This window comes from Tachypleus tridentatus, chromosome 6, assembly GCF_004210375.1.
Source record: "Tachypleus tridentatus isolate NWPU-2018 chromosome 6, ASM421037v1, whole genome shotgun sequence".
NCBI lineage: Eukaryota > Metazoa > Arthropoda > Merostomata > Xiphosura > Limulidae > Tachypleus > Tachypleus tridentatus.
The window spans coordinates 70,371,412-70,386,978 of NC_134830.1; the positions used below are offsets into that span (position 1 = coordinate 70,371,412).

At 33.2% G+C, this 15,567-nt stretch overlaps 1 protein-coding gene across 8 annotated transcripts in view; it reads right to left on the reverse strand.

The window, feature by feature from the left end:
• Positions 1–15,567, reverse strand: part of LOC143252767 (uncharacterized) — a 183,940-nt gene that overhangs the window by 74,912 nt on the left and 93,461 nt on the right. For 6 of the 8 annotated variants that reach the window (XM_076505426.1, XM_076505427.1, XM_076505429.1 and 3 more), the window contains exons 18-21: positions 13,602–13,785; positions 7,976–8,068; positions 6,397–6,540; positions 2,456–2,579 (exon numbers count right to left, since the gene is read on the reverse strand). In XM_076505426.1, the coding sequence (XP_076361541.1) occupies positions 2,456–2,579; positions 6,397–6,540; positions 7,976–8,068; positions 13,602–13,785 (545 nt within the window). The remainder of the gene's footprint in view (positions 1–2,455; positions 2,580–6,396; positions 6,541–7,975; positions 8,069–13,601; positions 13,786–15,567) is intronic. The other 2 variants (XM_076505432.1, XM_076505428.1) reach the window with 1 other exon arrangement.

Here is a 15,567-nt window from a genome sequence, read left to right on the forward strand (position 1 = left end):
AGCATGAAAAAGACCAGACTTCATCACTCAACTTTTCTAGCTGAATCCAGTCTTACCCCTGTCGTTCTGATTCTGAATACTGCTCAAGCTCTCCTTATTCTTGCTATTTGTATGTTACTTTCCTGTAGCAAAGCTCAGCATCTTGTGGTGACCTGATTGTCTTTTATTACAACACTCTTTAATTCCCTCTTCTACTTCAGTGTGGGTATTCTGGCTTACAGAATTTCAGAGGTAAGTCTGATTCACAGTTTAGACTTTTAGAACAAAAATCTACTTTAAGCAGACTCTTACACCTGAAATGCATTCCCATCTGCCCCCCTCCTAGCTACTGGAATAAATGTGTTATTTAATATGAGAGTATTATCCAGTTTATATTATGTGATCATTGAAGCAACTTATTTTAGAACTATTTACAAATCATTTGTTATATAGTTTAACTGTTGTGATTACACATCATGTTACTTGGACCTTTTGAATTTTTCTTATTGCTTTATGTGAGTATTGTTATTTTATAATGTATTGTAATTTGTAGAACGTTCTAGGCCTCACTTTGGTAATATACATATGAGAAATAAAGTTTGTGCAAGTAAGTTAGTTAGTTAAAATAAAAACAAGACAAAGTTAGTGAAAAATAAAGTCAAATAGATCTAGACTGTTTGTAAGTGTAGCCATAAAGAGTGCATAGTGGTGAATTTTAGTGTAACAACTGCAGACTGAATTGAAATAACAGCAAAGAGAATAATTATATGTTTCTTCAACTGGGTTCTAAGGTAACTGAACCAGCCTGTATGGACTTTTTACATAAAAAAATAATTTAAAGCTCTGTATACAACTGTGGTAAATCACAGAATAACATAAGTGAATGACAGAGCGAAAAAAATAATTTGTCTTGCCGAGTGGGTACTATAAAAATAAAACCAGCCTGTGTGAACTCTTGAAGAAAAGAGATGATTATTTAAAGTTCTGGATATACCTGTGGTGATCAACTGTGTAACAAATATTTGTATATAAATTTGGCTTGTTTTTGAATATATGATTTTGAAATAAGTGGATTGTGTGCTATCTGTTTATTGTTGAAATTTATTGCCAACAAATCACAGGCACATACTTTAGAGAATTCTGCCCACATATATGTAAAAAACTGCCACCAACAAATAAATCTTGGATGAGGTTCTTGTACAATAAGTCATATGGAGGGAAAAAGAGTAAAGAACTTTGAGTAAAGAACCTAATGAATTTCACCAAGAACATTCAAAAACACAAGTACTGTGATTCTTAATGATGAAAAACCCACTTGAAATAAAAATGTAACTCAGAAGGCTGGTATGGGTATTAACACTTTTACTGAGAAGGAGAGAACAACGTTTTGACTTTCCTAGGTCATCTTGTTGTTCTCTTCTTATCAGTAAAAGTGTTAACACCCATACCAGCAATTCTGAGATACAAGTACTGTGATTGTTGTCAGAGTAAAAAAATTTCAAGATGCTTATAGAATGTATGTAGTAAATCTACCTGATTTGAAATATATTTATAAATTGTAGAGTTGTAGAGGTTTGCTAATTAATAAAAGACAGTGCCTTTCTAGCTAATTAAAGCAAGTATTTATGATGAGAAAAAAAGAAAAAAGGTGAAACAGGTGACAATGCCTATATCAGGCTGATAATTGTAGAGAAGACATTTTGGAGTATCAAAGGATCTACAAAGGTAGTACAAGTAGAGTATGTAATGTTTCAGAAGCCTTTTGTTCTTCATCTGTTGATCAGCTTGGCAAGGACTATGACTGACTTGTGTAGTGTTTGGGTGAAGTAAGAAGTGACACTGATATTTGAGAGTCATTCTTGATTGTAGCTAGCAGAATATGCACATGTTGACCACAGGTAACCATAAACTGATGGTTTCTATGTCTGAATTTGCATTTAGTGAGGGTTATAGCATATTAATGTAGACAAATTTTATGACCTTTCTTACTTTCCAGAATTTATCTGAGTCAAAGAGTCTATAACTGTCTTGGTCTTTTTTATGTTTCACTAACAGTGAATGTTCTGGAATTGAAAAATCATGTGGTTTCATTAGTCTCATGCAGTCTTTATGTTATTTTATTCTTGGTCCAAAATGTCTTACAAATTCTCAAATGTAGGTCTGTTTACAGGAACACAGTATTTCATCAACAATATTTTTTATGTTTGTCTTGAGATGTTCTCTTATTTAATTTTTACAAGTAGAGATATGAGTGTATTGTAAGATTTCCAGCAAATTTCATCTCTGGATCTTCTTGAAACAATACACTAGCCAATTTTGTGTATAGTGTTTCAGATTAGTGCATTGTCATTCAGTAAATACATGTATTAAACATTAAAAACATAATATTTTCAAAACAATCCTTAAAAGCCAAAGAATATAAAAATTCAGTGTACAATCTTTCATGTTTGTACCATAATTTCAAGTTATTCCCTACCTTGCATGAAAAGGAGCTCTTGACATATCAATGTTATCTGTAGCATTGCTATCCACATATGTAGTCTCAGCATTGTAACTAACATGCAGAGGGGAAAGATGATCTTCATCTACTGTTAATGGGGCTAAAAATATATAAAATGTTTAATAATTGTGTGTTTATATACAAACACACATACATATTAACTATCATTGTTGTGCAGAACATACATCAAACTACTGAAAAACTCTGGAAAACCATAACATCAACTCAATTTTATATATTATTTATATATCAGACAACATTTATTTACCAATTAATGACAGTTCTTTACAGTAAAACTATATTTACCTCTCTCACATAAAGCTATCACAATCTTCTTTCTCCTCTCTAAGCTTTGCTAAAACTTTTCAGGCTCAATGCAAAAGATTATATACCTCACCAATTTTGCACAACCATTGAATATGTACATAGCATGTGAAATTCTTCATCGATAGTACTGTATCACCTATGCTGTTTCTGCTCAAACCTCACTTTTGAGAATTGGCAGAATCTATAATAATAACACCAGCAGTGGGGAGGAAGGATGGAAAGTGTGTGAGTAGAAATTAGTATCTGTTAGAAATACATTTTCTCTGTAAGAAAATATTAACTTCTGATATAGTCTTACGTCCTCTCACACAGTTAGAATCTCACATTACAAAGGTGAAGAGGTTGGTGCTTGTACACATTTAAACCAAGTGGTAAGCAACTGCCCAGAATGAACAGAAGTGCTCCAAAATGAACTGAAGCACACATGTGGGATACCACACTACTTCTAAAACAAGTATGAACTTCACCATCACAGAAAGAAATGGACTTGACACAGGTGGAAAAAAAGGAGGTACACAAGTGTAAATCATTCTAAAAGGTGTATTCCAGAGGTTCAATTTATAGCTATGGCAATACTCAGTGTCAACTGTACAGATGAAATTCCAAAACTCATCCTTGGCATTAAGAGACTGAGAATCAATCAGATAAAAACAAACAGAAAGTAACATACACAATATGACTAAGGCATGTGAACCATATTACATGTACACATGAATTCCAATCATAAGAAAACAGTATCATATGTAAAGCATCCAGAACTATGAAGAGGAAACTAGAATCTGGCTGAAACTAGACAAACTCTCAAAAACCACTGCAGGAGCAAGAAGTACAACAAACTGAACTTGGCATTAGAGGGTCATGTCATTCACTCATCTCAACTACAAGAACATGACAATATCTGTAATCGGTATTAAGAGCAGAAATTTTAACTCACCCAACTGTAAGTGCATGGAAGAGTCATCCTGCATCAGGAATTATGAGGAAGATATGTAACATTTGCTCAACCTTAAAAACAGTGTGTGTACATCCTGTTGCTGGTATAACAAAGCAGACAAAGTTCCCCCAAGCTCAACCATAGGATCAGAAAATGAACCACTTGCAACTCGAATTAATAAGAAGAGAAGTCTTTGCTGCACACAACCACAGATAAAGAAGAGTGTCATCCCAAATACAATTTATGAGGATTCTGCATAAGCTAGTCCTGATCCAACCGACAACTGTTCACTTGGAAATAAGCATCTAGGGAAAATAAAAAGAAGAAGACCAACTTTTATGTCTTCTCACTGAGTGGATATATGGAAAGTTAAAAGCCTACAATGCATTCAGGAAGAAGCCTCAATGGTATAGCACCTCAACAACTAGAAAGTAGTAAAGACACCTTTGCCCCACTCAAAAACAAGAGAGAGAAGTGTGGTGAGGAGTCTGGAAGGACATTTGAATAAAGTGCAATGAGTGTCCACAATTTGCTATTTTGAAAAGCAAACCATCCTCTTCTGCTTTACTTGTTTCTCATGAAAGTTCATAAGCGATGGTACACAACTGAGTAAAACAGATGGACATTGAGAAACATATGTATATACCATTGGGCAAGCCCCCAGTGATCTTAGTGAATACCCCATCTCTACAGTGAGCATTAAAGTGCTGCCAGTAAACAGTGCAGGTTTAAAGCAAAGCATACCTGACTAGGCGACACCTATCATAAAGTGGGATCCCATTAGCAGTGGCAAAAAAAAGAGGGTCTCTGAAAAACCATAATTGAAATGATGTGATAAGACTTATCCCAGTCAAAAGAAAATGGGTATATGTATAATTCATATGGGAGTGAAACAATGTCTATACAAATAAGATATGGCCAGATTGTTCAGATAATGAGTGATGAAGATTTTGGGAGTAACATACATTCCAACATTAATGCTTCCCTCCAAAGGACAGTGGGATGGCAATAAGATGTATTTCATGAGAAGAAATGTTTTGGAGATTGCAAAACTGCATGGGTAAGTCAGAATATACTAGCCTAATTAGTTGATGAACCTGATCAGTTAGTGTGACAGGGGATAAATCACAGGAAGCAGATGGATCCCAGGGAAGAAAAAATCAGGAAGGTGAATCCTGAAAGAAGGCAGTACATGGCATATAACACCATAAGTTGGAAGTTGGACAAATGAATCTATCTGGATCAGAATGGGAGCACAGGCAGGAAATAAAAAGTATGGATTTAAGTTTAAAAGCCAGACAGCCTTCATGGGTGGTATAAGTCTTGGGTAACACTAATGGCATAAATATCTGGCTGACAATGTCTGTAAGCAAGGAGGAGAAGAAAATTTGTCTTAATAGAGAGATGGTTAGAGAACATGTAAACAATGGTTAAAAGGGAAGATAGGAAAGGGCATAAAGGACCATAATGTTACCCAAATCAGGCAATTTAAAGGAACTTGGAGGATGCATGACCCTGAAGTGTTCAACAAGTCTGCCCAATAGTCAGACATGGTCTTGCAGACTAAGAACCAGGTGAAGAATTAGAAGAGAGGAGAAACAAAAGGATGGGAAGGGACCCATGTTGAAGAGAGACCAACATGTGGAACCTAGTAGGTGTGAAATGGGTAACCCAAAAGGAAAGAACTTTGTTTTCCAGTGATGACAAAAACATCGATATGATAGGTCCCCAGCTGAGAGCACACACCCCAAAAAATCCTGTGGATTCATGTACTACTCCACAGAGAGGCTCTTGTTAGGTTGAGATAAATAATCCACAAACAGATTTAGGGCACCAGGAGCATGGCAAGTTAAAACCACCATGTGCAAACTACAATTGTGTATTACAAAAAAAAATGTTCAGTATTTCTAATGTAACTTTTACTAATAATCTTCCATGTCTTGTGGTCTTTTCCTACACTGTGTTTAACTCCAATGATTCACCATCTACATGTACTCATGCTTTTCTAATACCTAATTTCTACCTATATACAAATTACCTGGTTAAAAAAAGGAGAAATATATTAAGAAAATATCTAAATAGACATATTATCAATTTGAAATCATCTAGATCCTAAAAGATAATAAAACATGTTTTAATTTTTTATTTTAAAATTTCATTGACACTTATTTTCCTAAACTTTCACTAATAAATGTTAAAAGTAATCACTGGTTTTCATCATTTTTGTACAATCAAATCAGCAATTACCCACAGAAAAATGATACTAAAACAAATCCATGTATGAAAAGACAGTAAAGCAAATTAATAGATTCATAAGAAGAAATAAATAAAAATGCTGAATACTATAAATATATTTCTATAAATTGTTTGCCTGAAGCAGCTTGATTGAACTGAAGATTCAGGGAACAACAAATCTAATGTACATATCACTCACTGTACATGTTTCATTCTGATCTATGGTCTAGCTCAAAATAGCTTATTAAATTATGAATTAATAGTACTAGATATAATGGACAGACTGGAACTTATGCATTTATGTACATATGGATGAAAAAATTATAGTTGGAACCAAAATTGAAATATTAAAAGCATTTAAACTTAATTATAAGAATTAAGACTATGAAACATTTTATGAGAAGAGGCACTCATCACAAACCTCCAGAATCTGCACATAAAAGCATTGAATCAGTGGTTCTTTCATCTTTAGTTACATCGATAGGCAGTGAGTCATCTCCAAGTGATTTCATTTCATCTGCTGTCAGATAGTGCAGAGACTGATCTCCCAAAATCGTATCTTCACCTGTTAAATTAACATCATTTTATGTACACACTAGAAAATAAAAGTTAATAATAAATTAAAACTAAATTATCAGTTTTGCAAAGTTAACAGATTTATGGTTCATGTGCATATTGATGGTAATTTACAAAATAAAAATAGGTTTTAATGTTTACTGTTTTAGGGATTTACAATGTTAACAGACTTCTTTGCAAGAAGAAGAATCAACCAATATCACGATTGTACAATTGTCCATAATCACAAACATTCTGTTAGCATACACACAATATTTGACCAAATTATTAAGTTTCAAACTATTTCATTTTTAAAACAAAATTAAAAAGCAAAAAACAATGTTAAAACTAAACTGATTTAAGTCAATAAAATAGAAAAAAATATTCAGAGATATTTTTCAAGAATAGCTTATTTAGTTTTTGGTTGAATAATAAATTAAAAAAAAACAAACTATTCATTAAATCATTAACTGTGTGAGCTTTTAAACACATATAGCACAGAAATACAGTATAATAATTGTCCATATATCTTCCATTTAGAAATACATCAAATAAAGATTTTTTTGTAACTATACTGATTCTCTGATATAGTGATTATATGTATAAACTTGCATATATATTTACTATTGAAACTGTTCAACATACAATCTACTAAAATACAGAAATCTTCATCAAGAAAAAGACAGATAATTGAATGAAAAAAAAACTACTAGAAGAGAGTAATTACGTATCTTGCACAGGTGCAACATGTGGTTTATATGCATGCATTGATTAGAAAAATTAGTGGAAAATGCCTTACAAGAAAAACAAAAGATATATCAAACAAGCCTGTTTCCTTTTTTACATAATTATATTAGCCATGCCAAGCAACTAAACATAATAATAAAATACAAAAATCAACAAAGATTTCATACTTTACAAGTTACACTGTAGAAGTTTTTTGTGTTGGACAAAAGTATTATCTAAGATCCATGTGTTTTAATTTTAAATTCTTTCTTACAGGCTAACTGATTTATATCATTATATGTACAATAGCTAACTTCCTTTATTCTTCATTCATTTTGATCTTTGCCCAAAGCAATTTAATATTTGTATTTTTTTTCTAAAATACATTGTTTCACAGACATGCAGAAAAATAATCCACTTTGTGTTTATAAAAAACATTATAGAATATTTACAAAAATGTACTACCTGTACCAAGCTATCCTGTGACACAAACACAAACTCAAATCAAAATTTTTAAATGCCATAGTTTTTAACAACTTCCCAACTTTGAAATAACACTACACAAAGAAGAGCACATTCTTTTTCACAAGCAGATGAGACTTGAAAGACCCAAAAATATAATAAAAATGCACCATATAACTAATGAAAACCCATAAGAACCAAGGGTAAATATGTACTCTATCACTCCAGGAGCTAAGTGGGAAGGGGGAAAAACTTACGCATTTGAAACTTTTTACCCTCATAATATGGTAGGTACACATGAGTAGCATTAGTAAATGTCCCAAACAAGGTGCTTTCTTCTATTTCTTCACCTGCACCAAGGGGTATATAACAGGAGAAGATATTAACCCATAAACTAGAGCTCAATTTTTACTACATTGGTGTTCAATTAATAGCTTATGAGAAGACTGAACTTACATATATTCCACTGAGAACAAAACTCACACCCAATCTTTACATTTTCTTAAGTACAAATGATGAAATCAGAAAAAAATTGCAAAAAAGATTGTTATTCACAACATGACAGAACATATAATTACAAATTAGGAAAATTAATATAATATATTACATCTAATGGACTAGTGAACAGTGAAGTTCTATCACTAATATTAATCTGTCAAGAACAAATGATATCATATTTAAACACAAGTAAATACAATTTATGTGAAAGCTAAAGAAAGTCATGTGATAGAGATTATTAAAAACATTAACCTAAAAGTTCTACTTAAGTAAAAAGTAATAGAGATTTAGCATATAGTGTGGTATATTATTCATTTCTAGAAAACAATACTGGACCATTTCCAGTTACATATTCTTAAGAAGAGGAAAATAAACTGGAATTTACATGTTCAAATAATTAGTAAGCAGTCCATTTTCAACTAGAATTCCAGTAAAATGAGATTTATTGTAAAAACATGGCACATTTATAAAAAATTTAATTTTAAAAGATAAATGAAGAAAAGACAGCTGACAGATACAACTCAATAAATGTAAGTTTATTATTCTTAATTTCACTATTTTACTTGTTAATTCTTTTAATTATACCTAGAAAGGTAAAATAAAAGTGCTGTTTAAAAGTTATAAAGATAAATTACTTTCAACAATAACCTGTTTTAGAAAAAATACTCCTATTTTCAATGGTGCAACTTCTAATTACAATCTTGTCACACATAGTATATATGTTGTGATCTAGGAAGTCAGTTATAGATATACCAACTGAAATAATGAGAATTTTGATCATTATGACTTTAACTACACGAACACATATATATACATACAATTCAGTTAAGCTTAATGCATTTTGTTTAAGCTCACTATAAACTAGCATATGTGTGTATAAATATGCGTCAATGGGGAGCTAGTGGATAAAACATGGTGAAAATAATTATTTGAAACTCAATTACTGTAATAGATGTTGTTACATATGCAGTTATGTTGTATATGTGAATCAATCCCTACTTTTTCTATGTGTTATTATCTTGAGCATTCTACTTACTTCCTTGTGTTTTCCAGTATGTTTTTGGATTGATAAAAAGTTACTGTTGCCTAAAATATGTGATTTTGTGTGAATTCAAACTGTTTGTAGAACTTTATGTTTTTAGAAATAGATTTTCAGTTTAAGAGAATGTTAACTTTCCATACAATATCCTACCTCCTCTCACAAAAAGCTAGAATCTTACACTGAACTGGTAAAGAACCAGCACGAATATGATCCCCCTTCATAAAGCTCCTAAAGGAAGATCATAATGCATAATAAAGAAGTTAAAAAATTCTAGTGAAAAACTTCACCACTTTTGAGCCAAATGTACTCTTTGCCCTTTAGTAATATTTTAAACAAAACATAAAGGTTAGGAACTTGAAGGGGTCTCAAACAATAAAGAAATAATGGAACTTCTTGGTGGAGAGTGACTAGGGCATTACAGACCATAAATGAGAGTTAAACCTCAGCCAATACTAAATGGCATCTGAAATCCACGGCAGAAAGATAGTTATTTATCTTTCATCTCAAAAACAGGTACTGGAGGGGAAGAGGAGCTCCCATACTAAAAACCAGTCTCTGCATGTGTCCACTTCTAACATTAGATTCACCAGGAGCTGATATCCAGCAGGTGGTAGAAAGGAGAAGAGCACAAATAGTTGTTCATCTCTGATCAAAAACCTGGCAGCATTGGGAATTTATTCTGCAATCTGTGGTAGGAGGAGGATACTAGCCAAACAAATGTGAGGCCTTATGTGGCTAAATCGTCTCTGGGCAACAACAGACCCTTGGTAACTGATATCCATAGGATGATATGAAGGAGAAATAGTTCAGTCAGACAGGGAAAACTGCTTTTTTGTTTTTCTTTTGTTAATTTTTTGCTTATATACAAAATATATATAAGAGAGTGCTACAACCAACACCTGGTAGCATTTGGATCCATCGTAGGAAAAGTATAATGCCATTGACACCCACAAACTGCCAGTTCTCTATTCTCAATCTGAGTGATATTATGCAAACTCAGGAGGACAGACCTCCATGGTCAACCATCCCAGCAACTAAGAACTGGTAAGTGTAAAAAAATTATAACTCTCTAAGAAACAGAATGAAAATGTAAAATAAATTAAACCAGAGGAGAAATTCAGGAAAATAAAAACATATGGATAGGTTAATTAAACTGTAGTAAACTAAGTAAAAAAATATGTCTAATCAGTAGAACTGCCAATTGAGAAGTGATTAACATGTGCATAGTTATAGAAGGTGCTAGTTATGATAGAGATAGTATTGCACTCCTAATGGTGGATGGTTGATACATGATCATTTCCATGTTAATATACATTAACAAGTAGGAGTATAAGGCTAGTGGGGAGCACAAATTTTCACCAGTGGAGGGCAGTAAAAGTCAAGAAAGATTTTTGTGAATAAAAGTAAGATATTGTATTGAAATTTTGTTTACTTCCTATAATTGTAATTAATAGTAACCATGCCCACAATGCATGTTTGGTTTGCTAGTTTGTCACTGTTAAGAGTTGTTACTAAAAGTATATCTTGTTAGAAGAATCAGGAAGTCATGAAAAATAAAAACTACAATAAATATGTTAAAACTGTAAAATATAGCCTAGACTTCCCCTTCTTTGCCCGAGTCCTGGGTTACAAAGTCAGTTTTAGAGTTTGGGTACAATTCTAGAATTTTTGCAAGTTTTGAGTGAGTGCAGTTTAACAAATACAATTTAAGAATAACAATGAATCTATTAGTCAATGTATAATATCATATACTCTAATAATAAACAACTCAAAGCCAGCACTTATCATTCAAGTATCTATCAAAGCTTCCTTCACAGTCCCTTAAATTTACTGCATTCACAACATCTGAAGACAACCTATTTATTTCCCATACACTCCATCAAAAAATAAAACTCTCTTATATGAAGATGGCTTCTATGCTTCCAAACTTTATATTTTTCATCTCCTTATCCTACATTTTCACCATTAAGTGTGAAAATAATTATGCAATATCACTATTACTTTCCTTAACAATCTTAAACATGACAATTAAATTAATTCTTATGCTTGTTTTCAAGAAAACAATTTTAAAGATTTTAACTTGTCTGAGAACCCTCCATCCCAGGTATCATTTTAGTAACATTCTTCTGCATCTTCTCCAACAATTCAATGTTCTTCTAAAGGTATGTAGCTCAAGACAGAATAAAATACTCAAAATATAGTCTAATGAATGGTCTATAAAACAGAAGTATAACTTCTTTAGACTTTTATACAATACTTCTCTAGATAAAACTTAAAATACTACTTGCTATACTGACAACAGCACATTGCATTGATGGCTTAAAGAACAGATCAACCAGAACACAACAATTCATTTCATCTATAACATTGTTAGGGTTATTCTCATCAAAATAACAATTCATATTATGACAACTGACATGCATTACTTTGCATTTATTAAAATTGAAAGCCATCTGCCACTTATTTGTCCAACACACCAAATAATTCAAATCCTTTTATAAAACACTAGCATTCTTCTCATATTCAGTAACATCCAAATTTTCAAAATGAGCAGAATATCATGCAAGTTGTATATGATAACAGACATTTAGTGGAAAGCAAATCTAAAGTGTATACTCTAACACATGATTTCCTCTGTTCTTAAGTGTATCTGTAGACCAATTAAATTAAACAAAAAAAATCAAATGCTTTTAACAAATTATTCCAAATTACTAATGATGAATTTTGTCTCATTGCCCCAAAATTGCCTTTTTGAAAATTAGATACTGAAAATTTAATTCATTTCACCTCAACATGTAGTAGCAATACATCAAGCTGGACTATGGAGTAATAATTGTAACCCAAGTATCCCCTATTTAAATTTTAGCATTCATATCCTGACACATAAATGTATAAACGTTTATACTCCCATCCCTAAGATGTGTCAGGCAACGGTCACTTGCAAACTTTCTCTTTCTTAACCTGAAAATGACCTAGGAAGGTCAAAATGCTGTTCTCTTCTTTTCAATAAAAGTGTTAATACCCATACTACCCATTCTGAGATACATTTTTATTTCAAGTGGGTTTCTCATTATCAAGAGTTATAACAACTTCCTCCTTTGACTTATGATCTTTCAACTTTGGTTTGTAAGACACTTCTATGGCTAATGACCATCTATTAATAAATTAATGAAACATTGTGGAAGGAAATTAAGAGCTGGGTGTTGAAAGAAGGTAACAAAAGGCAATCCTACTGATATTTTTTTGGCTGATACCTCTTAATACGAAGTTACCCTCACCCTGACCTTTGCACAGTATATACCATGTTTGGAGTATATATATATATACATAGACACACACACACATACATATGACACACATGCACATATATATACATAGACACACACACACATACATTTGACACACATGCACATATATATACATTTTTATATATATACATACATATATACTAAGTTTTTAAACCTTAAACAAAACATTTAGTAAGGTAACAATGAATATTGTAATAATATCTAATGTTATAAATAGCATCCACCTGCACATTTTTTCAAGTTCATAACTTGGAGAATAACCTGTTTATAAGCTGGAATTTCACAATAATTCCTATTACGAATTTTCTTGAGATGCAAGAAACTTTCAGTAATTCCTACTACATCATAGTATTCACTTACAACTAGTCCTGAACTCATCTATTTTGTTACTAATACTCCTAAAATTAGAATAGCTGCAAATAACATTTATCTTGTATCTGCTGTGTTCATCTTGAAACCTGAGAGATTTATTTGAATTATTTAACTTCCCATGCCCTTAATTTCTGTAATTGATTGGTAACTTCTGTCTGGTAGTGAATGCTGAATCTGTTGATGTACTCTAGTTACAAACAGTCTTGCATTTCTATTACTGGCATGTCACAGCATATCAAAATGGCCAAGTACTATATGTGGATTAAGGATGTAGTACAAATTTACTGGCTGTAAAGTGTAAAATAACATACAATATTTTCTTGATATAATAGTTAATACTTAGTACATTTCCTTAAACAGTTTTCATAAATTACAAAATAATTTGGCTGTAGTATATATATTACAGCATGAAAAGATTAGTTACTTTATTACACGCTTTACAAGTTTAACCTTGCAATTTACATTACAACCTGTCATTTTATATTCACAAAATTATGTTTTTTCTGTGTCTTGCATGTTAACATTACATATTAAAGAATGCCTTCTTCTGCTGAAAATTTTGAATGTATCTCAAATATAATGCTTTTAACCTGTGGAACTTAATAACAATATGTAGCTGGTTTCTAAACAATTAATTACAAACTATGTAACCAACCAACCAACCTCCTTCATCCTCAGAATCACTCATGAAGGACTCCTGCATAATCTCAGGTGCAATAACTTTATATTTCTCTTCTGTCACTGTACTTGTGATAGGGATGATAGAATTTTCTGTTACCACCTTTAATGTCTCCACAACTGAGATATAACCAAGACGTTTTGCAATTGCCAGTGCTGTCTGTCCTTCCTAAAAAGCATAAAAATGAACTTTTTCACTACTATACAAAACAATAATAATACCTTATTTGAAATTTACTTGTACTTCTAAAACAAAACTTTTAAGCTTTTTCTTGTTTTCAAATTATAAAACTTGTATTAATTTAAAAATATTAAGGTGGCCCTTATTTTCCAACTTTCAACATTTTTGGGGAAAAACACTAGGGATTTGTGGGCTGACCAGTGGATTCTGCAATGTTTTCCAAGGACAGACCCAATTTATCCAATTGCGCCTGGATGCAAAGGTCAAAAGGAGCAATAGCAAATCGTCTGTTTTGAAAAAGTAAGGCCCACTGAGGAAAGAAAACACATCTCCAAGTGGGACGCTTTGGTAAGGAGCGAAGTTTTGAAGAATACAGTAAAGACAGTTGCAAACGGTGAAGGTGCAGAGAAGATTCGTGAGATTCCACATATAAGCTCTGAACTGGGGAGGTGCGGAAAGCCCCAGTGCAGAGTCGAAGTCCTTGATGATGAATGGGGTCCAGCATCTTTAAGGCCAAGGGTCTGGCAGAGCCATAGACAATTGATCTATAGTCGAGTTTTGAACGAATAAGAGCACGATATATCTTAAACATAGAACATCGATCCATTCCCCAACTGGCAGTAGAGAGGGCACGGAGGATGTTCAGTGCTCTTGTGCATTTGACCCATAGCTGCTTTAAGTGTGGTATAAAGGTCAGCTTACGGTCAAAGATAAGCCCCAAGAACTTGGTCTCAGGGCCCACTGACAGCGAAACTTCACCGATACGGAGTTCAGGATCAGGGTGGATACCCCATTGGTGGCAAAAGTCCACGTCAGTACACGATTGAGGACAGTGTGTAGTTGCCACTCAATATATCTCATGTTCGACGACTGACACGAGATGTGAAAGTCATCAACATAGAGCCCGTCTGCAACAATGAGAGGGAGTTGTTCAGTGATGGCATTTATCTTTATACTAAAAAGTGTGATACTCAAAACACATCCCTTAGGGACTCCAAGTTCCTGTACAAAAGAACGGGAAAGTGTCAAACCCACAGGAACTTGGAATCTCTTGTCCATTAAAAAAATTTTTTAATAAACATGGGTAAATGCCCATGTAACCCATATATATGGAGGTCTCGCAAAATGCCATACCTCCATGTTGTGACATAAGCCTTCTCAATGTCAAATAATATTGAAACAAGATGTTGGCATTTGAGAAAGGCTTCTCTGATTGATGTTTCAAGTCAAATTAGGTGAGCAGTGGTGGAATGCTGTCATCAGAACCCACATTGGGTGGGTGAGAGAAGGTTGTTTGATTCGAGGAACCAAACAAGACGAGCATTAACCATCCTCTCTAAGGTCTTACAGAGACAGCTCGTTAAAGCAATTGGACAGTAGTGTGAAGGAATCTTGGGATCTTTCCCAGGTTTAGAGAAAGGTAAGATAATAGCCTGGTGCCAGGCATCAGAAAAACATTCTCCTGCCAGATCTGGTTAAAAACAATTCGAAGAATATCAAGAAAAGCAGGAGAGAGATAGCACAGCATGTCATAGTGTACATCATCAGGTCCAACAGATGTACTGCCAGACCGATGAAGGGCCATTTTCAGTTCCACCAGTGTAAAGGGACAATAACAGTAAAAAAGACAGTCAGTTCAAAATGAAAGAGGTGAAGGCTCTGCCTGAGTCTTGATGGCCAAGAAGGTGGAGGAACAAGCAGAAGTGCTAGATATCTGGCAAAAGCTTTCACCTAGAGTATCGGCGATGCTCCGGACATCAGCTACCTCTT